The sequence below is a fragment of the Mustelus asterias genome, chromosome 10 (assembly GCF_964213995.1).
Source record: "Mustelus asterias chromosome 10, sMusAst1.hap1.1, whole genome shotgun sequence".
NCBI classification, from domain to species: domain Eukaryota; kingdom Metazoa; phylum Chordata; class Chondrichthyes; order Carcharhiniformes; family Triakidae; genus Mustelus; species Mustelus asterias.
In genome coordinates this window covers 55,316,248-55,342,017 of record NC_135810.1, presented here as the reverse complement: position 1 = coordinate 55,342,017, position 25,770 = coordinate 55,316,248, and the positions used below count along the sequence as shown (strand labels likewise).

The 25,770-nt window shown below is 42.1% G+C and overlaps 2 protein-coding genes across 2 annotated transcripts in view; one reads left to right on the top strand and one right to left on the bottom strand.

The window, feature by feature from the left end:
• The window catches only part of poglut2 (protein O-glucosyltransferase 2), a 59,322-nt gene extending 45,751 nt beyond the window's left edge, over positions 1-13,571 (bottom strand). Inside the window, exons 1-3 of the mRNA XM_078221732.1 lie at positions 13,103-13,571; positions 6,945-7,150; positions 2,009-2,214 (exon numbers count right to left, since the gene is read on the bottom strand). Coding sequence (XP_078077858.1) covers positions 2,009-2,214; positions 6,945-7,150; positions 13,103-13,281 — 591 coding nt within the window. The 5' untranslated portion in view covers positions 13,282-13,571. The remainder of the gene's footprint in view (positions 1-2,008; positions 2,215-6,944; positions 7,151-13,102) is intronic.
• ercc5 (excision repair cross-complementation group 5) overlaps positions 13,566-25,770 on the top strand; it is a 119,266-nt gene continuing 107,061 nt past the window's right edge. The window contains exons 1-2 of the mRNA XM_078221430.1: positions 13,566-14,070; positions 17,561-18,193. Coding sequence (XP_078077556.1) covers positions 17,698-18,193 — 496 coding nt within the window. The 5' untranslated portion in view covers positions 13,566-14,070; positions 17,561-17,697. The remainder of the gene's footprint in view (positions 14,071-17,560; positions 18,194-25,770) is intronic.

Below are 25,770 nucleotides of genomic sequence, written 5' to 3'. Positions count from 1 at the left end.
CGCTCTTTCCTCGAACCCCCCCTCGCGACTTCGCTCTTAGTAGTCCTCTCCCAATCCCCTCTCTGCTTACCTCTTGACACCCCTCTCATGGGTCCGTTGCTACTTTCCTCTCAACACCTTTCTCCTAAATCCTTGCTCACAGTTAGAGCTTGGGAGGTGGATGGCAAGCAGTGAGGGAGTCAGATGAGGGGCAGCAAGAGGGAGGGATTAAGCAGGAGGGAGCGAGATAATGATGGGGCGGTATGCGAGGGAGCAGAGGTTTGGGAGAGGGAAGAGGCAAACGGGAGGGAGAAAGAAGCTGCAAGCGGTCGGGATTGAAAGGTTCAGGAAAGGGAAATAGTAAGCAGGATGGAGAGGGAAGTGGCAATCAGAAAGAGAGCAAAAGGTAGTGGCGGAAGAGCAGGAGGAACTGAGGGATTGGAAGAAGGAAGCGGCAAGTTTGAGGGTTAACAGAGGTGGCAAGCAAAGTGGTGGTGTGCTTAAAATGACAAACTAAGTATGCATAAATACAACGTGGTTCTCGGAGCATGCAGTGACCACACAAAATCAAAAAAGGAGGCAGCAATATTCAGATAAGTTCCATTATTTACAAATTGTGCTAAAATGAAACCATGCTATTCGAATGCACTTTAAATTGGGGATACCTGTACACACACAGCAGTATAACAGCTATGCTGTTGTGTCAGCATTGCCTCATTCGGTAGCATTAAACACCTTGGCAACATATGCTTGAGTTCAAGCTTGAACAGCTTGAGCACAAAAGCAAGGTGACTCCAGAGCAGTACCGAGGGAGCACTGTAAGGTTAGAGGAGTCATCTTAAACCGAGGTCCTATCTGCCTGCTCCTGTAGATGTAAAACATCGCATGACACCATTTTAAGGAGCTGGATGTTATCCCTGGTGCCCTGGTTTATTCCTCAAGCAACATCACAAAAACAGATTATCCAATCATTATTATATTTCTGTTTGTGTGTGCAAGTTGTCTGCTGTGTTTCCTACGTTACAACAGTGGCTACACTTCAAAGAATTTCATTGACTATAAAGCATTTTCAGACATGAACCTGAACAGTGCTATATAAATACAGGTCTTTCTTTTTTCTCTTCATTCTTACCAAATATATTCTGTCTTCAAATTCTCAAGTACTTCATCCTTTTCTAGTGCCATAACAATGAGCTAGATCTTCCCAGATTGGGTGGGGGAAAGTTTGGGCAGGCCTGACACCGGAGAGTTTTGGTGGCCAGAGACAAGGCTTCATCTCGGAGAAGCGCTCAAGAGCCGGCAAGCGGCCAATTAATGATGGAAAGCAGGCCTTCGATGCTACTAACCCAATCAGAGGGCTGGTAGCTCAGCAGTCCTGTCAACACCAACGAGAGAGATGGCCATGGCTGAGGTAGCAAGGGAAAAGTGAGGGCACCTCTATTTTAAGGGGCCCCATAGGATTGACAGAATTGGTTTATTCTGTTTTGTATTTTAATTTGTTTTTAATTTATTTTCATTTGTTTCTAATTTATAACTTTTTTTTAATTACTCCTTTTCCTAATCTTTTTTTCTCTCTTAATCCAATCTTGCTTCGCTTTCTGGACCTGATCTGACATCGAATTCAATATTCAAATGTGCACTTTCTGCTTCAAACTCTGCTGTTTGTTAACAACACTCCAATCTGACTGGTAAAGGAGAGACATGTTTCTTCATGCAGGCCTCAGATACCATGTACATTGGCTCTAATTTACAACAACTTCCAGTGCAAAAGATTATAGAAATTAAATGGGGATGGCCAAACCTTATGAACAGCAAACGCCATTTACCTGCCGACTACAGTACAATTTTTGTGCATAATAATTATTTATTATTATTAAGACACTCGGTATATTCGGGGCTAATGGACAACATTAATACATTGTAAGAATACTGTTTTTACAAAAAATCTAGAACATCTTTCTAAAACTCTTTCCATAAGAATAGATTTAGCATTACTGCTAAATCTGAAGACAAAATCAAACAGAAATACCTCATTATTTTTTATTGTGTAATGGCACAAACTTTGTCTTTGGCCAAATCTTTTTGCAATTTCGATAGCATTTCTATCTGGATCCACGAAAGGAAAATGAGCCAAATCTTGCTGTATCTGTGGAAAAGACTGAGGACAGTGCATGTCTTCGTACCACTCGGTTCCATCTTCTTGTGGACAATCACAGGGCTCATGGTACACATAGCCTGTATGGACAAAAATGCATTATCACCAGTAACCTCTCAAATAAATTCTTAACACAAAGTCACACATCACCAAAGTAATAATTGCAATAGGAACCCCTTATATATTCACGTATTTCTTTGTGCAATTAACGTTACATTTTGATTAAAGTAGACTCCTGCTTTGTCCCACTTTAAGTTGTTTTATTTTAAAGTTGCACTGTTTTTAGGACCGGAATTCCCAATTTATGTGCCCAGTTCTGATTTTATGTTATTCTGCATTGTTGTCATACATCATTGCCCTATGCTGTTTTTGTGCCATTTCATGTTGCTGTTTATCAATGTCGTTTTGTATTATTTCATGTCCCTATTTCATTTGGTTTGACTGGTCCCGTGATCTGACTGGCCCCATTCTGAATTGAGTGTGAGGATAGACACTCGACTGCACCCATTTGCACTCTTCCTTCCAAAACCTCAGAAGCAAACTTTTCCAAGAAGAATATCCAATCAAACAGGGTTTTTCTGAAAGAAAGATGTTACAAATGTACAAGTCGGATTATTAGGCCCCTCGAGCCTGCTCTGCTGTTCAGTAAGATCATGGCTGATGCAATTGTAACCTCAACTCCACATTCCTTCCCACCCCAGACAACCTTACCACCTTACCTACTCCCTTGCTTATCAAGAATCTATCTACCTCTGCCTTAAAAATAATCAAAGACCCTGCTTCCACCACCTTTTGAGTAAACGACCTCCAGAGTGAGGTTGTCAGGGGTAGGTGGGAATGTGGAGTTGACAACCCTCTTGAGAGATAAAGTTTTTCCTCAACTCCGAAACATCCTCTCCACATCCGCCCTTCAAAGACCCCTCAGGAGCATATATGTTTCAATCAAGGCATCTCTTACTCTTCTAAACTCCAATGGATACATGCCTAGCTTGTCCAACCTTTTCTCATAAGGCAATCATCCTATTCTGGGTATCAGTTTGGCAAGCATTCTCTGAACTGCTTCAAATTCATTTATATTCTTTCTTAATAAGGAGACCAATACTGTACAAAGTAATCCAGATGTGGTCTCACCAATGCTTTGTATAACTGAAGCATAACCTCTCAACTTTGTACTGAATTCCCCTCGCAATAAATGATAATATTCTATTAGCCGACCTAAATACTTGCTGGACCTGCACACTAAGCTTTTGCGATTCAAACACTAGGACACCCAGATTTCTCTGCATTTTAGAGCTCTACAGTCTTTTATTATTTAGATAATACGCCTCTTTTTTATTCTTCCTGCCAAAAAAGAGAATTTCACATTTTCCCACATTATACTGTATTTGCCAGATCTTTGCCCACTTATTTAACTGATCTATATCCCTTTGTAGCGTCTTTATGTCCTCTTTACAACTTACTTTCCTACCTATCTTAGTATCATCAGCAAATTTAGCAACCATATCTTCAGTCTCTTCATCCAAGTAATTTATATAAATAGTAAAATATTGAAGCTCCAGCACTGATCCTTTTGGCACACCACATTACATCTTGCCAACCACAAAATTCCCCATTTATGCCTATTCTCTGTATCCTGTTAGCTAGCCAATCTTCTATCCATGCCAATGTGTTGCCCCATACAACATGAGCTTCTATTTTGCGCAATAATTTTTGACGTGGCACCTTATCAAATGCCTTCTGGGACTCTTAAGTCCAATACACCCATTGGTTCCCTTTATCCACAGCACATGTTATTTCTTCAAAGAAGTCTAATAAATTGGTTAAACATGATTTTTCTCTCTTGCAAAATCATGTTGACTGCCTGATTACCTTGAATTTATCCCTGTGTCCACCTTTAATGTCTTTAATAATGTCTTCTAACATTTTCCCTATGGCAGATGTTATGCAAACTGGTGTGTAACTTCCTGGTCTCTGTCTCCCTCCCTTTGTGAATAAAGGAGTTACATTTGCAGATCAATTCTCCTGGGCCTGCAAGACATCTGAACTGACAATCAACATTAGGAGGAACAAAGTTATGGGCCAGGATATAGAAATTCCACATTCAATCAACACTGACAACCTCTTTCTGGAGGTCATTTACTGCTTTAAATACCTTGTATCAACAATTACCAGCAGTCTGTCTCTTGATACTGACATCAGCGCCATGATTGCCAAGGCCACTGCTGTCAGGTTCAAAGTTCATAAGTCAAGTGTAGACCAACAATGAACTAATCAAAAATACAGAGCTTCGTGTATACTAGGCTTGTGTTCTCAGCACCATTCTTTACTGTAGCGAGGCAACTTTCGCAAGCCTGGAAAAGTGGCTGAACAGCTTCCACCTCCACTGCCTCAGATAAATATTGGACATCTCCTCGCAGGACAGAGTGCTGAATATGGAAGTATACCAATGTGCGGGGAGCCCCAGCATGTTTGCCCTTTTGAGTCAGCGGACACTCTGTTGGCTGGGTTTTGTGAGCCGAATGGATGACAGCTGCATCCACAAAGCCATGTTCTATGATGACCTTCCTATGGGCATGAGACCAGCAGTCTGTGATACAAGGCTGTTTACAAATGAGATTTCAAGTTGACCAGAATCATGATCGATGCATTGGAAATCCTCGCTGCTGACCAGAATGCTCGGAACAAACAGTCAGGAAGGATGTGGAAAAGTAGGGGACAAAAGGAATGACCAGACGGCAGAAAAGAGAACTTGCTGTATGGAAAAAAAAAATCAATCAACCTCAGGCCAATGCTATTCATCTGTGCCAGTTGCAAAGGGAACTGCCTCTATAGCCACAACAGATAATTTCAGTACAGAAGTGATATACACCCAGGGCGCAGTCCATCATCTCCCGAGACAGACAGATATCAATGATAAGAATAATAACCACTGAGAAATGCTGTGCTCCAAGCAACTCTGCCTTGCAAATTATTGTATACTTTGCTTTCATTATACGAATAAATTATAACAAGATTAGAATTCGTGGCTTTAAAACAATTAATGTATCACGTCAGCTTGTCTTATCAAATTATCCGCCATCCTCTGATTCTACATCACCCTTTTACTGCACTTTGTCTCGACTCCCATGTGAAATACCACAAGACATCAACCATAACTAATAATATATTTACAACTGCAATAAATGCAATTTAAAGGAACTGTGTGCCTTACTTGACAAAGATGATAATTTAGTTATTTGCACTGTGCCAGTTACATATTGGCAAAAAATATATGTGTGTGTATGTGTGTGTGTGTGCGTGTGTTTGTGTGCATGTGTGTATGTACATGTGTATGTGTGTGTGAGATCTTCAGTAGAGTCCTTGCAATAGGGCTGGTATTTAGAAGTACGGTAAAATAAATAACAATGACGAGGACAATAAGACAGCGGGACCTCCAGTGAACAGCAGGAGCAACAGTCCAACTCCTTCACTAATGAGATTTAAGGATTTAGAAAGAACTGAAAATTGACAGAGCAAGAGGATAAATTAGAGTCAAATCAGGTTCGGAAAGAGAAATAAAGGCAGGGAAATTAAAATCAGATTTAGAGAGAGGAAAGCATAGAGGAAATGTTTTTGAAAAGTGCTTTACCGACACCTTTTTCCTCTCTCTACATGGGAAAGTAGCTCATTTACCTTATTTAGCGACGCACAATACTGTAGTAGATTTCTGTTCCATATTTGGCAGTGGTGATTCACTATGATCAGGAGTTGAACGCAAGAAAAGTCAAAAAGCACAAACTTAGCTGTAGCTCTTCCACCATACAACAGATTGAATCTTGCTGGAAAAGTGGTGTTGTGTTAATACCGCACATTAATATTAATCCACAAATTGGCCGGCAAATTCAAGGGATTGAGAGAGATGTCGTAAATTGCCAATCTCCAGAATTGGTTGAATTATTCATGGTGTTCTGCTGTTTGCTTCACACAAATGATATCTCACCCACAGCCTTCCCATTATTGTTAAGAATTTACTGCATTTGCACATCAATTACCCACTGAACTTGCTGTAGAAAATCAAGGCCAGTGATTAAGAGCATGTGTACCCTTTTAACAACTTGGCAATAGTTAAGGCAATGCTGATCAATATCTCTGGCCAAAAAGGGAACAGTTTAAACTGTTTAAAAAGTAAAAGTTCATTTTATTAGTCAGGAGTAGGCTTACATTAATGCAGTGAAGTTGGTGTCTAGATCACCAACAACTTGTCCTGGTCCCTCTACACCGACACTATAGTTAGGAAAGACCACCAACACCTCTACTTTCTCAGGAGGGTAAGGAAATTTGGCTTGGTCCCTGTCTCTCACCAATTTTTACAAATGCACCATGGGAAGCATCCTTTCCGGATGCATCACAGCTTGGTGAAAATCCCATAGCTGCCACACTCTGGCGCCTGTGCAGATCATTCGGCCCATCGAGCCTGCACCAACACCTTTCTAAGTTAACTCATTCCTGCATGTTATATGAGATTTTATAAGTGCCAAACTTTTCCTATCTATCTTTTTTTTCTCAACCCTTTACTCTCATTGGTTTAGGAGACAGAATGATGATCCTGCTGTTCAGTGAAGTCCCAGATGCCCCAATGCCCTTGCCATCATTAGTTTGAATTTCTAGCAAGTTACTGTGCAAAATCTGTTTCAAGCTGAAAATGCTGGAAAAGATTAAACAGTATACCCTGAAAAATATTTGCTCCAGCAAGATTTGGCCAGTGTATTTGTATACCAACACATTACAGCATTGGCATGTTTCATGGTAATTATATAAAAATATGAAGTACCTTTTAAAATATATGGTGACTGAGCAACATGTTCATCTTGGAATTTAACTTCAATTACCAGGTCCCTGTAGCTTGAATACATTCGGTATCTGACGAGGAATGATCCATCCTTCCGGTCCAATACTTGCACCCAAATCCTAGTGAATTGCTCGCCAGGAGAATAAATGTTCACTGTAAACAGATTTTCACCTGGTGAAGAAGTAAAGCTGTTGACAAAAAAAATTGATTTATTATTGCAAGTAACAATGTAAATTATTTTAATCAATGCATGGCGAACAACATATTACAGGAGTATACAGTCCAGTACAAGTTTTCGATAGCCACACAGACAAATATAAAATCAAAAATATCAAACTCAACATATCAATTTCTTGATCTTAAAAATGAATGTTTTTTTAAATTTCATTTCAAAAACTCCAAAATGAGAGTAATATTTGTAACCGGTGCATTTTTCCCATTTTGAATAACAATTTGAAGTTTGCCATATAAGAACATAAGAACATAAGAAATAGGAGCAGGAGTAGGCCATCTAGCCCCTCGAGCCTGCCCCGCCATTCAATAAGATCATGGCTGATCTGACGTGGATCAGTACCACTTACCCGCCTGATCCCCATAACCCTTAATTCCCTTACCGAGCAGGAATCCATCCATCCGCGCTTTAAACATATTCAGCGAGGTAGCCTCCACCACCTCAGTGGGCAGAGAATTCCAGAGATTCACCACCCTCTGGGAGAAGAAGTTCCTCCTCAACTCTGTCTTAAACCGACCCCCCTTTATTTTGAGGCTGTGTCCTCTAGTTTTAACTTTCTTACTAAGTGGAAAGAATCTCTCCGCCTCCACCCTATCCAGCCCCCGCATTATCTTATAAGTCTCCATAAGATCCCCCCTCATCCTTCTAAACTCCAACGAGTACAAACCCAATCTCCTCAGCCTCTCCTCATAATCCAAACCCCTCATCTCCGGTATCAACCTGGTGAACCTTCTCTGCACTCCCTCCAATGCCAATATATCCTTCCTCATATAAGGGGACCAATACTGCACACAGTATTCCAGCTGCGGCCTCACCAATGCCCTGTACAGGTGCATCATGACATCCCTGCTTTTATATTCTATCCCCTTCGCAATATAGGCCAACATCCCATTTGCCTTCTTGATCACCTGTTGTACCTGCAGACTGGGCTTTTGCGTCTCATGCACAAGGACCCCCAGGTCCCTTTGCACGGTAGCATGTTTTAATTTGTTTCCATTGAGATAGTAATCCCATTTGTTATTATTTCCTCCAAAGTGTATAACCTCGCATTTCTCAACGTTATGCTCCATTTGCCATATCCTCGCCCACTCACTCAGCCTGTCCAAATCTCTCTGCAGATCTTCTCCGTCCTCCACACGATTCACTTTTCCACTTATCTTTGTGTCGTCTGCAAACTTCGTTACCCTACACTCCGTCCCCTCCTCCAGATCATCTATATAAATGGTAAATAGTTGCGGCCCGAGTACCGATCCCTGCGGCACGCCACTAGTTACCTTCCTCCAACCGGAAAAACACCCATTTATTCCGACTCTTTGCTTCCTGTCGGATAGCCAGTCCCCAATCCACTTTAACACACTACCCCCAACTCCGTGTGCCCTAATCTAATATGCATCAGCATTTTCAATTTTTAAAAAACGGACACAGTCTGTGTAGCAATGATGATACTATAAGGATGAATATTTACAATGAAGTTGTTATAAAGTTTGAGTGATATTCAACACTAGTATTAGAATAATAGTGCCATTAGTAGATGCAAGAATCTAATCTGGACATGACTACACGAGAATGTGCCTATTACTAAAAATACATGTATGAATCATAATATTTTTGTAATAAAGCTTAGTAATTAACAAATCCCCTGTCTATATCATGAGGGGTGGGGTGGGGGGAGAAATGAAGTGGAAATGGTCAAGAACTTCAAGTTTCTAGGTGTCTAGATCACCAACAACTTTCCTGGTCCCTCTACACTGACGCTATAGTTGGGAAAGCTCACCAATACCTCTACTTTCTCAGGAAGCTAAGGAAATTCGGCATGTTCGCTATGTCTCTCACCAATTTTTACAAATGCACCATAGAAAGCATCCTTTGCAGATGCATCACAGGTTGGTATGGCTCCTGCTCTGACCAAGGCCGCAAGAAACTACAAAGGGTTGTGAACGTAGCCCAGTCCATTATGCAAACCAGCCTCCCATCCATTGACTCTGTCTACACTTCCCGCTGCCTCGGAAAAACAGCCAGCATAATCAAGGACCTCAGGCACTTCAGACATACTCTCTTCCATCTTCTTCCGTCGGGAAAAAGATAACAAAGTCTGAGATCACGCACCAACCAACTCAAGAACAACTTCTACCCTGCTGTCGTAAGACTTTTGAATGGACCTACCTTATTTTAAGTTGATCTTTCTATGACTGTAACACTACATTCTGCACCCGCGCTTTTCCTTCTCTCCTATGTACTCTTTCTGTACAGCATGCCAGAAACAATACTTTTCACTGTATACCAATATTTGTGACAATAATAAATCAACTCAAATATTTTAAAATCACAAGTAAACAACGAGGCACTCATTCCCCAATAACAAACAACTGCACAAATCCATTTAGATTATTGGCTATCTGTTACAGAAATAAGAGGACAAATAAAGTGTGGTGTCAGTGTTGATTCAGTGATACCACCCTCATCTTCCAGGATTCAGACATATAATCTTGGCTATAACTCCAGTTCTGAGGGACACTATACTGTTGGACCATGCTGCCATTTGACCAAGCTATCAAGTCAAAATCAAGTCTGTCTTTTCAGGTGGACACGAAGAGTACAGGAGTTCTTGGCTAACACCCATCTCTCAACAAACACCGCTAAAACAGTTTAATTGGAAATGTATCTGTCTGCTGTTCATAAATTGACTGCTGCATTTCCCTACATTACAACAGTGAATACACTTCAAAAGGAATTTATAGGCTTTCAGGAGGTCCTGACATCATGTCGCTTTCTTTCAGAGAAAAACACTGGAGGATTGGGACTGAATCCTAGCATGAGTCACCAGCTTTACAAAAGCAGAAGGTTGGGGGAGAGGGAAGGGAGAGAAACTAAAGGAAATATAATGGCAACTATATGTATGGTGCTCAGACATTGGAAGACAATTTTGCGTTACATTTTAATTCTTTACTATCAATATTATTGTCCTTGCTTGCAAATAAACTAATTTTGTTTCTGTACTTGCTTTTCACCAGAATTGAACCACTCATTCTCCTCCAGGAACACAATATTTAGAAATACTAGAATTTGGTTGAGTTCATTTCAATAAGACAACTGGATTTATTTTTAAGCCAAAGACTTATTTATTTAGATTTTCAAAACTTTCTGTCCTATGTTCTTCTTGGGTTTCCACAATTTAACTTAGATGTACAAATTTAAGATGTACAAATGTACATTCTTACTTCAGATACTTCCTCTCAGCCTGTGAAGAACCTCCTGTTTCAGCTTGGTACCATCCCACAAACCAGGGAACGCAAAATTGAGGAGGTTGAAGAACAAACCTGCACCCTTACATTTCCTTACTCAGGAAATTTGGCATGTCAGCTACGACTCTCACCAACTTTTACAGATGCACCATAGAAAGCATTCTTTCTGGTTGTATCACAGCTTGGTTTGGCTCCTGCTCTGCACAAGACTGCAAAGAATTATAAAAGATCGTGAATGTAGCCCAATCCATCATGCAAACCAGCCTACCATCCAATGACTCAGTCCACACTTCCCACTGCCTCAGAAAAGCAGTCAGCATAATCAAGGATCCCATGCACCCTGACATACTTTCTTCCACATTTTTCTGTGTGGAATAAGATGCAAAAGTCTGAGGTCACGTACCAACCGACTCAAGAACAGCTTATTCCCTGCTGCCATCAGGCTTTTGAATGGACCTACCTTGCATTAAGTTGATCTTTCTCTACACCCTCGCTATGATTGTAACACAACATTCTGCACGCTCTCATTTCCTTCTCTATGAACGGTATGCTTTGTCTGTATAGTGCGCAAGAAACAATACTTTTCACTGTATACTAATACACGTCATAGAAATCATAGAAACCCTACAGTGCAGAAGGTGGCCATTCGGCCCATCGAGTCTGCACCGACCACAATCCCATCCAAGCCCTACCCCCACATATTTACCCGCTAATCCCTCTAACCTACGCATCTCAGGGGCAATTTTAACCTGGCCAATCAACCTAACCCACACATCTTTGGACTGTGGGAGGAAACCGGAGCACCCGGAGGAAACCCACGCAGACACGAGGAGAATGTGCAAACTCCACACAGACAGTGACCTGAGCCAGGAATCGAACCCAGGACCCTGGAGCTGTGAAGCAGCAGTGCTAACCACTGTGCTACCGTGCCGCCCAATAATGTGACAATAATGTGACAATAATAAATCAAATCAAAAACATTGACAGGTTGCCAGACTTGCTAACGCAGATCTTTACTCAGTAAAACAGGATACAGTTGTGTAATGAACTTTTATCAATACATAAAATTTTAAGAGATCTTGGTTAACTGCAAATCCACTACCTGATCTGAAGCAAACATTGATATACATGAAGGGAATTTTGGATCTGGAGATTCCAACTATTTTGATGTCTAGTCATCATAAGACGAGCAAAATTTCAAACCTTTGCTACAGGGAGTAGTGGACTTTAATTTGCTTCAAAATGGATTTTTACCTTTTGTCAAGGGTTAAACCCAGACTATTAAAGCATATATTGAAAAAATGTACTCAAATAAGCCAATCCTCATTGTGAGGGATGTTAATGTAACATAAATCATGATTGCAAATCACACTACAGCATTGTTTGGTTAATTGTGTATTGTCTGCTGAGTTAAGATATCATTCTAAACATTATTAATATTTTCAAACTTTGGTCTGTCTTATTGCAAGTCAATATATTCAGTTTGACTTCTAAACACATTGTTTTCACAATCACCTAGCTGGCTCCTTTCGAGTTACAAATTCTGAATAAGAAACCATTATTTCCCAAACTGCAACTTTTGTACATACTCAGGAAAACTTGATGTTTGATTATCAAAAATTAACAGAATGTTTGACTTTCATTTATTGGTAGAGTTTACATGCACAGATTTGGGATGTTTAGAGGGCAGTGTGCAAGAGAAAGAGATATAATGTAAATCTAACTTACGCAAAACGTAACCACAAAGTAAGCTATAATTGAATGAAATTATGAAATAGGATGGTTGTTTTCAAAGTACATTCGTGCTCACGCATTTATTGTAGTATGCGGAACCTATAACATAATTCATTAATTTTCCCCAATTCCTGGATTATGGAACCATACCATCATCTGATTCCAGACCTGATGCCTCCCATTAGAGTGTCAAACAAATGAGAGAGCAAAATCAAAAAGCAAGTTGACTTTACACTGGTCCGGTACATTTCAGTGAACAATATCTCAGAACTAATCACCTGCCACACTCTCAGAAAAGGAGTAATGCAAAACTCTTGATCAAGGAGAAAATAAAAAAGTGATTTTCTTCATTGATTGTTCTATATCAGAATAAATCTAGAGAACAGCATAATTTTATTTTAAATGTTAGGTAGCATTTTAGGAAATGTATTTTTATTTTTCATTATCATGGCACGGTAGCACAGTGGTTAGCACCGCTGCTTCACAGCTCCAGGGACCTGGGTTCAATTCCCGGCTTGGGTCACTGTCTGTGCGGAGTTTGCACATTCTCCTCGTGTCTGCGTGGGTTTCCTCCGGGTGCTCCGGTTTCCTCCCACAGTCCAAAGATGTGCGGGTTAGGTTGATTGGCCATGCTAAAATTGCCCCTTAGTGTCCCGAGATGCGTAGATTAGAGGGATTAGTGGGTAAAATATGTAGGGTTATGGGGGTAGGGCCTGGGTAGGATTGTGGTCGGTGCAGACTCGATGGGCCAAATGGCCTCTTTCTGTACTGTAGGGATTCTATGATTCTATGATTTTCAAAGGGTAAAATGGGCAGGTAAAGCAATTATTTTGCCAAAAAAAAGTTTTCTTGAATGTCCTTTGTGGTTTGCCAATGTTCAGCCTAAATATAAATTGCTTTACAAGTAAAAATGTAAAGCATGCTCTACTTACTTGACATTGTCTTCTGTTACTGTCTGAACATAGAAATATCGTGCTGGAAGAACAATGTTTGCATCCAGTCCAGGCCCCCAAACTAAACTTCTCGTTTGACTGACGGTGGGTGTACTTTCTACTGCACAATTGTTGACTGCAATAAGAAGGAAAGTACAGAGCAACCATTTTTCTGGCATAGTTAGAAAAGCTATTTTATATGATGGCAGCAACTAAGTGGGGAAAAAAAACTACGTTATTTGACTTAACTTCGGGGTTTTAGACTAAAAGCGGTGATCCGTGTGACTAAAGTAATATTTGGTTCATTTTGTTGGGATTGAAACGCCTTAAGCAGCACTAAATTTCGATGATGTGGCTCTAACTTTCATCTTGATGCCCGACCTGTGAGAATCTCCACATCAGCTCACAGGAGAGCTCGAGCTCAGCCTCGCGCAGGAGCCGCTCAGTGACGCCATCACCCTGCGTCCGCACGGCGACGGCGCATGCGCGGGAGCCCGGCGCCTGCTGGGAAATGTAGTTTTTACTCCTCGAGGGGGGACAGGTGAAGGCGGCCCGGGGATTGCGACCTAGTTTGTGTGTCAAAAATACACCGGTCTCAGCACACCGAGTGTCATTGATGTGACAGCGGCAATGTTAGTGCTGTGAGCTGAAGACCGAATTCACCGTTGCCGAGGAGAGAGCCGCTTTAGCCCGGCCTCCAGGGACTGTTTCCTCCGCCCCCTTGGACACGGCAAATAGGAGCCGGAATAAGGACAGGTGCTTGATCTCTGGTTAGCAACGAGATTAATCCGGCGCTACAGTGTATAATCCCTAAATATTGTGTTCGGGACCCATCGCTCTCACTGTAAGCAATGACCCGAGTGCTGTACTCCCTGATCCTGAGATCAGCCGCGAGGCTCGAGTCGGAGAGTTGGTTGTGAGAGGCCAAGGAGCTGCTGGAATGAAGCCCAAACAAGTCACTGTGACAGGTAACCTTCAGTCCAAAGGCTTTTTACAGCCCCCAGGGCCAGCCCTGGGCTCACGGATTAATTAATCATGTTTTACAGGTTCTTTTGTCCCGGTGGTCAGGCGGCTGAGCCGGTGCAAGGAGTGGAGACAACAATAACACATTGTTTTTTTTATATATGGCGTCTTTAACGTGTTAAAACGATCCCAAAACGCTTCACAGCAGCATTATTAGACACAATTTCACACTGAGATGTTAGGCTGGTGAGCAAAATCATGGTCAAGAGAGGTTTTAAGGAATGTCTTCAAGGACCAAAGATATCTAGAAATGCACAGAAGTTTAGGGAAAGACTTCCAGAGCTTAGAGTCTGGACAAACTGAAGGCATATCCGCCAATGGTGGAGCAATGAAAATTGGGAGTTGTGTAACCACCAGAATTGGAAGATTACAGGGATTATGAAGGGTTGTGGGGATAGGAGAGGTTACAGAGATATGAATTAAGCAATAGAGGATGTAAAAACAAGGATCACAATTTTGACAAATAGATTTTGCCAGACTAAGAACCAATCATCTTCAGCTACTTCATCAATGACCATCCTTCCATCACAAGGTCAGAAGTGTTCACAGATGATTGCAATGTTCAGTACTATTTGTGAACCCCAGATATTAAAGCAGTGCATGTCCAAATGCAACAAGACATGGTCAATATCCAAGCTTGAGCTGACAAGTGGCAATTAACATTCAAGCCACACAAGTGCCAGGTAATGACCATCTCCTACATGCCCCTTAACATTCAATGGTGTTACCATCGCTAAATCTCCCACCATCAACACCATGGGGGTTACTATTCACCATGAACTAAACTGGACGAGCCATATGAATATTGTGGCTATGAGAGCAGGTCAAAGGTAAGGAATTCTGTGGCAAGTAACTCACCTCTTGACTCCCGGGGCCTGTCCAGCAGCTGCAGGGCATGTCAGGAATGTGGTGGAATATTATCCCCTTGCCTGGATGAGTGCAGCTCCAATGACACTCAAGAAGCTCGACACCATCCAAGACAAAGCCCATTGGATTGGGACTCCATCCACAAACATTAATGCCCTCCATCACTGATGCATGATAGTAGCAGTGGGTATGAGGCTCCTTAGACAGCACATTCCAAACCCATCACCACCACCTAAGAAGGACAAGATCAACAGGTATTTGGGACCACTACCACCTGTAAGTTTCCCTCCAAGGCCCGCACCATCCTGACTTGGAAATATATCGCTGCTCTTTCACTGTTGCTGGGTCAAAATCCTGAAACTCCCTCCCTGGCAGCATTGTGGCAGTGCCTACACCTCATGGACTGCAGTGATTCAAGAAGGCAGCTCAACACCACTTCTCAAGGACAACTGAGGAAAGGCAATAAATGTTGGCCTAGCCAGCAAAGCCCACATCCCATGAATGATTAAATAAATGTCTAAGTCAACAAGCACAGAAGTGATGGGTGAATGGAATTTGCCGTGAGTTAGGATATGAACAGTAGAAATTTGGATGAATTCAAGTATATGGCAGCTGGAAGGTGAGAGATGGCCAGGAGAGCATTGGAATAGTTAAGTCTAGAAGCATCAAAGGCATGGATCAGTATTTCAACAATAGATGATCTGAGGGATGTGGTGGAGACAGCTGATGATATGGAGATTTAAGTAGGTGGCCATGGTGATGGAACAAATGAGGGGCGGCACGGTAGCACAGTGGTCAGCACTGCTGCTTCACAGCTCCAGGGACCTGGGTTCGATTCCCGGCTTGGGTCACTGTCTGTGTGGAGCTTGCACATTCTCCTCGTGTCTGCATGGGTTTCCTCCGGGTGCTCTGGTTTCCTCCCACAGTCTAAAGATGTGCGGGTTAGGTTGATTGACCATGCTAAAATTGCCCCTTAGTGTCCTGAGATGCATAGGTTAGAGGAATTAGCGGGTAAATGTGTAGGGATAAGGGGGTAGGACCTGGGTGGGATTGTGGTCGGTGCAGACTCGATGGGCTAGATTGCCTCTTTCTGCACTGTAGGGTTTCTATGATTCTATGAATATGGGGTCAGAAGTTCAAGTGAGGCTCAAATAGGATGGTACAGTTGTGATCAATCTGGTTCAATCTCCCGATAGTTGCCAGGGAGAAGTTGGAGTCGGTGTCTGGGGAACAGAGTTTGTGGTGGGGCTGAATGACTTTGATCTTCCCAATATTTATTTGATGGAAATATCTGTTAAGACAAGCAGTGTGATAAAGACAGTGGAAGGATCGAGCAAGGTGATGATATGGCAGAGTTGGGTGTCGTCAGTGTACTTGTGGAACCTGACATGTTTTCTGATGATATTGCTGAGGATCAGCATGTGAATTGGAATAGGAGGAGTCCAATGTGGACTCCTTGTGGAATTCCAGAGATAACACTGTGAGTATGGGATGAGAAGCCATTGCAAGCTATTTTTCTGCCAGTGACTAGGTATTAAGGAATAGAACTGGGTAAGGGCAATCCCACCCAGTCAGATAACTGAGGTCAGGTGTTGGAGGAAGATTGCATGGTCAACTTTGCCAAAGACTACAGACACATCAAGAAGGATGGGAGGCATAGTTTACCATGATTACGGTGACATAGGAAGTCATTGGTGACTTTGATAAGGGCAGTCTCAGTGCTATGGAAGAGGTGGAAATCTGATTGAAGGGGTTAAAACTTAAATTGTGGGTTGAAAACTCTTGCAAACCTTTAAAATCAAGTTCAGCTGCTTCTAGATGGAAAATAGATAATGCTGTTGCTTTCAGAATGTAATCCTTGATTGCAGTTACTAAACATCATGGTAAGCCAGGTGGAAAAAACCTCTGGCCCGAGGCCTTTCATGAAAGGCCACATCTGAAATGTTAACTCTGTTTTGGTCTCCACAGATGCTGCCTGATCTGCTGAATATTTTCAGCATTTTCAGGTTTTATTTCAGATTTCCAGCGGCTGCAGTATTTTGCTTTTTGGAAAAAGCTCCATTTAGCAGTTTAGTTATTGTAAACTGTACGTCACTTCAAAATAATTTGAGATGGATTATCTTTTGATATTTCTCATACTGATTATCCAAGCTAAGAACCATTTTAAAATTTTACTCTGACATGATTTTCAACCAAATGTCTGACCCTGTGAAGTGTTATAAATTTCTGGTAAACATTCTAGCATGATCAAATGTGAGTAATAGTTCCATTTCCAGGGGGTAGTTGCATCATAATATTTACTTGTTTAGTTAATTCAGACAAATTATCCAATTAAATCCTCGTCAATCAACAATGCTGCCATTTTCTATTGCTTTGGTATACAGCTTGGTTCATAGTCGTGAGATATTAGATTGCTCTGTACATTTTTGAATGAATGGCAGAAAACTGCATGTTCAGGTTTACAATGTAACTGTTGTAGGTATACAATTAATATATATTGAACAATGTAATATTTGTTTGTTTTCATTGCATTTTAAATTTATTCCTATTCATTCTATTTTCTTTTAGATTCTATTGGTATCGAAGCATCTGAGTACCCAGAGATGAAATGCATGAATTGTTAAAAGAAGTGTATAGTTGATTACAGTTACTGAAGGAAGAACACTTCAGTCTATCAAAGAACAGATTCCTAAAAGCAACATTCAATGCCCAACTCTGTAGAAAATCAACCACCAAATCCTACTGGAAACATAAAGAGTATCAATGTTATTGATGATCTTGCTGCTGGTGACTCACCGGGAACTTCTGATTCAAGTCTGTTCTCCTGTTATGGTACGCCATCATTCAGTCTAAGTTCCAGTGCAACAGGACGTGGCCCATGGATGTTTCCTGTGGTCCGGGCTCGGGAAGTGTTTTACAATGTCTGTTCAGATTATGGTTTATTAAACAAGGCCACCATAATTGCCAGTACACCGTGTCCTTCAAGTGGCCCTACTCCAGTACAAGATGGCACTTCTTCAATGGACTGTCCGGCACATAATTCCAGTTATGTTGACATTCAAGTTGATCCTCCAGATGTAACCCATAGAGGTAATGCAGAAATGGGTGCTATGCCTGTCAACCATGGGAAAGAGCTGCTTGCCTGGGAGATAGATACATCAGATTTTAATATTGTAACACCTAAATTGAAAAGTAGAACAGGTGAGAAAATTCCACAAAGACTAAATAATTAACTTATTAGTTCAGTTCTTAACCAAAGATGAAATACTGCAATGCAGCAATTTCTGAGTTAGAAAGATTCTTTTTGAAAGTCTCTTTCATGAACTGAAGAATATTTGGCTTCTCACTTCCAAAGCAGTATTCTTTTTAATGTTATTGTTGATATCGTTCAGTGATACTTTATATACAGCTTCCATATGGGGAATGTTTGTTTTTATCTCCCCTATTTTTGACACCAGTTATGCGGGAGATTTGTGTTTATGACTGTCCTTATGACCATAATAGTTAACTTTGCTAATTTAACTTAAAGAAGGAGCTGAAGGAAACATTCTGACTGTGATTCTTCCATTCTGCTGCGCTAATGTTTTAGCACAGCGGGCCGGGAGATTCTCGAGTCAACCAATTTGTGGGGTTCGCGTATGCATTCACACCCTGCTAGCGTCGCCCAGTGCTGGATTTCCGACGGCATCTGCTCCACGCTGGAAATCGATGGGGAGACACAAAGACCATTCAATGGTCATTTCAGCATAATTTCAATGTGATAAGCGGGCCTGGGACTGAAGTCTCTGGGCCCGCTAGCATCCACCCAGTTCACTCCAGCAGGGATTACAGTAGCTCTCCGCTTGCATGGAACAGGAGGCCCGACCCGTTGGAGTGAAGGGGGAGCAATCGGGGCCTCCTAGAGCGTCGGCTGGTGGGAGGGGTGCCCCTGGGCATTAGCACCCTGGCACTGTCCATGGGACAAAGTGTCAATGCCCAGGGGCATCTTGGTACTGCCCGTCATGGCGGGGGGGGGGGGGGGGGGGCGTGTTCAGGGCTGGTCCAAGAATGGTCGGAGGGCCGGTGATGTGGGGGTTGCGGGCTGGCCAATGATCGAGCTGGCCAGCAATCGGGAGGTTGGCAGTGTGGGGCAACTGCGCTTGTGACGATCTCAGCACTGACAGATCAGCGTATACATGGCCGGCTCAGCGCTTTGCTGTCGGCCTCCCGGGCGGGAATAGGCCCCACCCCATGATATTTAATTATATCCATGCTAATGACCTCTGCAGTGCACAGAGTGTGGGAGATTCTTCCCTAAACTCCCGCTGAAAAAAGCAGTGTGAATTACTCCAGTTTTCACGCAAATTCGGCACTTAGAATTATTTTGGGAGAATTCAGCCTCTGTTTAGTACTGCCCTTGACCTTTCATCACATTTTGACCAAATTCAATACATCGCTTGTCCAGTTTTTAAAAATCTATTTAAAAATCCATTTACTGGATGGTAAATTGATTGGTTTCCCTTCCACTTTGTTTAATTTCTAAGTAGCAGATGTGAAATTGTTAACTTTAGTTGTGAATGCATTTCAACTAATATTCCTTTTCTCAATCCACTTTGTACAGATTTATCCAAGTCTTCCTAGTGTCATAGCATCTGTCATAGGGCGGCACGGTAGCACAGTGGTTAGCACTGCTGCTTCACAGCTCCAGGGTCCCGGGTTCGATTCCTGGCTCGGGTTACTGTCTGTGTGGAGTTTGCACATTCTCCTCGTGTCTGCGTGGGTTTCCTCCGGGTGCTCCGGTTTCCTCCCACAGTCCAAAGATGTGCGGGTTAGGTTGATTGGCCAGGTTAAAAAATTGCCCCTTAGAGTCCTGAGATGTGTAGGTTAGAGGGATTAGCGGGTAAAATATGTGGGGGTGGGGCCTGGGTGGGATTGTGGTCGGTGCAGACTCGATGGGCCGAATGGCCTCCTTCTGCACTGTAGGGTTTCTATGATTCGATGATTCGATGATCTCTGTGATGCTATAAATTATAAACCAACAAAATTGCCTATTATTCCATTTGTAAAACCACCCCCACCATGATCTTATTTCCATTTAAGTAATTAAACTCCATCATTGGGATACACAGGGCATGCAAGTTCTTCGATTACATTTACTTAGAAACAAATAAGTCATTGCATTTCAACCTAAATAATTGAACAGAGGTATAAGATGGCTAAGGACTATTTCATGATACTTAATTAGGGAGAAGAGTGCTTGTTATGAAAGCCATGACTTCAATAAGCTTTATTTCCCCTCTAACTGCTAGTATTGAAATTCCAGTGACTGAGCCTGAGCATTGAAGCCACATTAAAAGGCCAGATTGTTAATGTGGGCTAATTGATGATAGAATTAATAAAATATGTATATTGCTAGAATGAAAGATATCCTGAAAACATGCACAGGTGATTAAACTGCAACAGAAGTGCAAGATATTTCTTCAATTAATTCTTCTTAAAATTGATGATTTAACTATATTTTTAGAAACAAAAGTTATGGCATAGAAGGAGGCCATTCAACTCATCCAATCCTCTCTGTGCTGGTGGAAGAAATGAGTAATACTGCCCCATCCTACTTTCCAGCTCTTGGTCCATAGCCTTGTAGGTTATCACACTTACAATGCATATTCAACTTTTTAAAAATGTGATGAGGATCATGACCCATTTAGCAGTAAATTGCAGATCTCCTCCTGCCACTGAGTAAAAACATTTCTCCTTCCACTGTCCTCTAATCTGTCTACCATTACTTCAAAACTGTACTACTTGATTATTGATCTCTGCTTAAGCAAAAAAATTAGGTCCTCTCTATCCATTCAATCTAGGCCCCCTATAATTATATATGCCTTAATTAAACATCCTCTCCTTTGTTTCAAAGCCTCTCCAATCTTTCCTGATGGTGGGCGGCGGGTGGCACAGTGGTTAGCACTGCAGGGACCTGGGTTCGGTTCCCGGCTTGGGTCACTGTCAATGTGGAGTTTGCATGTTCGCCCTGTGTCTGCGTGGGTTTCCTCCAGGTGCTCCGGTTTCCTCCCACTGTCCAAAGATGTGCAGGTTAGGTGCATTGGCCATGCTAAATTCTCCCTCAGTGTACCCCCAAACAGGTGCCAGAGTGTGGCGACTAGGGGATTTTCACAGTAACTTCTCTGCAGTGTTAATGTAAGTCTACTTGTAATACTAATAAATAAACTCACATAGCTAAAATTCTTTGATCCTGGCAACATCCTTCTAAATCTCTTCTTCATTCTCTCCATGTGGTAACATTCTTCCTGTAATGTGGTGACGAGGCCTAACTAGTGTTTTGCCCAGTCCTAGCATTGGCAATGCATGCCTCGGTTGATGAAGAAAAGTACCCATATGAATCTCTAACTATCTTATTTACCTGCCCTATTGCCTTCGGGGGTCTGTGGGCACACACACATCAAGGCCTTTCTGTTCCTCTGCACTTGCCTGCATCGTATACTTTTCATCATGTACTCTCTAGTTTGCCCTCCCCAAATGCATTGATTAACACTTTTACAGATTGAATTCCATTGATACTTCTTTGCCCACCTAACCAGTCCATTGATATCTTACTGCAATCTACAGTTTTCTTCCTCCCTATCAACCACACAGCCATTTTTATCTTATCTACAAACCTCTTCATCATACTTCCTCCATTTTAATCTAAATCATTGCACAACAAAAAGCAAAGACGCTAATACTGAGCCCTGCAGAATCCCACTGGAACCATCCTACAGCCAGAAGAACATCCATTCGCCTTTACTTCCTATTATTGAGGCAATTTTGAATCCAACTTGACTTCTCTTGGATCCCCTGGGCTTTTACTTTTCTGACTCGTCTTCTATGTGGCACTTTGTCAAAAGCCTTGCTGAAATCCATGTCGTCTGCTTCAAATATGCTATCTTCATTAATCCTCCTTGTTAGCTGCTGATAAAACCCAAAAAGTTAGTTAGACACTAGTTAGTCGATGGCTACCTGTGCTGACTGTCCTTGCTGACTATGCCTTTCTAAATGATACTTTATTCTATGTCAAATTTTGTTTCTGTTATTTTGACCACCACCAAAGATAGGCTGACAGATCTGTAATTACTTGCTCAACCATTCCTCCCTATTTAAGCAATGGTACAGAGAAATCATGTTTAACCAACTTTTTGAAGTTTATTGAAGAAGTAACATATGCTGTGGATAAAAGGAACCAGTAGATGTACTGGACTTAGATTCACAGAAGGCATCTGATAAGGTACCACATCAAAGGTTATTGTGGAAAATAGAAGCTCACAGTGTACAGGCTAACATATTGGCATGTATGGAAGGTTGGCTCGCTTAACAGGAAACCTAGCGTAGGCACAAATGGATCATTTTCTGGTTGGCAAGATGTAAAGAGAGGTGTGCAACAGGGATCAGTGGTGGGGCCTCAACTTTTTACAATTTATCTACATGACTTGGACGAAGAGACTGAAGTTGTGGTTGCTAAATTTACTGATGACACAAAGATGGGTAGGAAAGTAAGTTGTGAAGTGGACATAAGGATATAGCTAGGTTAAGCAAGTGGGCAATGACCTAGTAAATTGAGTATAATGTGGGAATATGTGAAATTGTAAATTTTGGCAGGAAGAAAAGAAGCATATTTAAATAGTGAGAAATTGCAGAACTCAGAGGGCCACAGAGATCTGGGTGTCTTAACACATGAATTGCAAAAGGTTAGTATGCAGGTAATTAGGAAAGCTAATAGAATGTTATTGTTTATTGTGAGAACAATTGATTACAACAGTAGAGAAGTTATGCTTCAGTTATACAAGGCATTCGTTGAAGTTACAATCAGATCAGCCATGATCTTATTGAATGGAGGAGCAGGCTCCAGGAGCTGTGTGGCCTATTCCTGCTCCTAATTCATATGCTTGTATGTATCCCCTACTTTTACTGCCCTATTAGTTCATAAGTTCTCAGCAATTTGATCTTCCATCTCCTTCTGTTTGAGGGTGGCCTGGTGGGGGTAGAGAAGGGGACAGGCAGCGGTGGAATCTATTACACGGGCGAGGAGGGGCTTTAACTTAATTTTGAGATCGGTGTGCCCTTTAAAAAAGGTGTCCCAATCCCTAAAGAGTCGGTTTTACTGAGGTCCTTCATGGTGCAAAGCATCCCAAGCTCCAAAAAAAATGTCTAAGGTTGGGTCAATTGCAATCTGAATTGCACCGACCCACCTGGCGGAATTCACATCAGAGACCACACTTAGAAAATTTTTGGGAGAATTTTGTGGGGCAGTGGCGGAGTCTATAGTTTACACATAGCAATGTAGCTACCCATTTTTTGTTTCTCAATTAAACTTACGTGGCTTCATTTGATGTTGGAGTATGCAGCTGTTCAGAGGCTGTGTGGTCCTGCTTCAATTTGTGGAAGTGAGTGAGTCTGTTTGAGGATTAGTATCATTTTGATGATTAGATGAGAGAAATATCTTTTGTTTTAATAAGAACATAAGAAATAGGAGCAGGAGTAGGCCATCTAGCCCCTCGAGCCTGCCCCGCCATTCAATAAGATCATGGCTGATCTGACGTGGATCAGTACCACTTACCCGCCTGATCCCCATAACCCTTAATTCCCTTACCGATCAGGAATCCATCCATCCGCGCTTTAAACATATTCAGCGAGGTAGCCTCCACCACCTCAGTGGGCAGAGAATTCCAGAGATTCACCACCCTCTGGGAGAAGAAGTTCCTCCTCAACTCTGTCTTAAACTGACCCCCCTTTATTTTGAGGCTGTGTCCTCTAGTTTTAACTTCCTTACTAAGTGGAAAGAATCTCTCCGCCTCCACCCTATCCAGCCCCTGCATTATCTTATAAGTCTCCATAAGATCCCCCCTCATCCTTCTAAACTCCAACGAGTACAAACCCAATCTCCTCAGCCTCTCCTCATAATCCAAACCCCTCATCTCCGGTATCAACCTGGTGAACCTTCTCTGCACTCCCTCCAATGCCAATATATCCTTCCTCATATAAGGGGACCAATACTGCACACAGTATTCCAGCTGCGGCCTCACCAATGCCCTGTACAGGTGCATCAAGACATCCCTGCTTTTATATTCTATCCCCCTCGCAATATAGGCCAACATCCCATTTGCCTTCTTGATCACCTGTTGTACCTGCAGACTGGGCTTTTGCGTCTCATGCACAAGGACCCCCAGGTCCCTTTGCACGGTAGCATGTTTTAATTTGTTTCCATTGAGATAGTAATCCCATTTGTTATTATTTCCTCCAAAGTGTATAACCTCGCATTTATCAACGTTATACTCCATTTGCCATATCCTCGCCCACTCACTCAGCCTGTCCAAATCTCTCTGCAGATCTTCTCCGTCCTCCACACGATTCACTTTTCCACTTATCTTTGTGTCGTCTGCAAACTTCGTTACCCTACACTCCGTCCCCTCCTCCAGATCATCTATATAAATGGTAAACAGTTGCGGCCCGAGTACCGATCCCTGCGGCACGCCACTAGTTACCTTCCTCCAAACGGAAAAACACCCATTTATTCCGACTCTTTGCTTCCTGTCGGATAGCCAGTCCCCAATCCACTTTAACACACTACCCCCAACTCCGTGTGCCCTAATCTTCTTCAGCAGCCTTTTATGGGGCACCTTATCAAACGCCTTTTGGAAATCCAAAAACACCGCATCCACCCGTTCTCCTCCATCAACCGCCCTCGTCACATCTTCATAAAAATCCAACATGTTCGTCAAGCACGACTTTCCCCTCATGAATCCATGCTGCGTCTGATTGATCGAACCATTTCTATCCAGATGCCCTGCTATCTCCTCTTTAATAATGGATTCCAGCATTTTCCCTACTACAGACGTTAAGCTGACCGGCCTATAGTTACCCACCTTTTGTCTCCTTCCTTTTTTAAACAGCGGCGTAACATTAGCCGTTTTCCAATCAACCGGCACTACCCCAGAATGCAACGAGTTTTGATAAATAATCACTAACGCATCCACTATTACCTCTGACATTTCTTTCAATACCCTGGGATGCATTCCATCCGGACCCGGGGACTTGTCCACCTTCAGTCCCATTAGTCTACCCAGCACTGCCTCTCTGGTAACATTAATCGTATTAAGTATTTCTCCTGCTGCCAACCCTCTATCGTTAATATTTGGCAAACTATTTGTGTCCTCCACCGTGAAGACCGACACAAAAAACTTATTTAAAGACTCAGCCATATCCTCATTTCCCACTATTAACTCCCCCCTCTCGTCCTCCAAGGGTCCAACATTCACTCTAGCCACTCTATTCCTTTTTATATATTTATAAAAACTTTTACTATCATTTTTTATATTAATTGCTAGCCTAGCTTTATAGTCTATCCTTCCTTTCTTTATCGCTTTCTTAGTCTCTCTTTGTTGTTTCTTAAATTTTTCCCAATCACTTGTTTCTCCACTATTTTTGGCCACTCTGTACGCAGCTGTTTTTATTTTAATACTCTCCTTTATTTCCTTCGTTATCCACGGCTGGTTCTCCCTTTTCTTACAATCCTTGTTTTTTGCTGGAATATATTTTTGCTGAGAACTGAAAAGGGTCTCCTTAAAAATCCTCCACTGTTCCTCAGCTATCCTACCTGCCAGCCTGCTCTCCCAGTCTACCTTAGCCAATTCATCCCTCATCCTATCATATTTCCCTCTGTTCAAACAGAGGACACTGGTTTGGGACCAAACTTTCTCCTCTTCCATCTGAATCAGAAATTCGACCATATTGTGGTCACTAGACCCAAG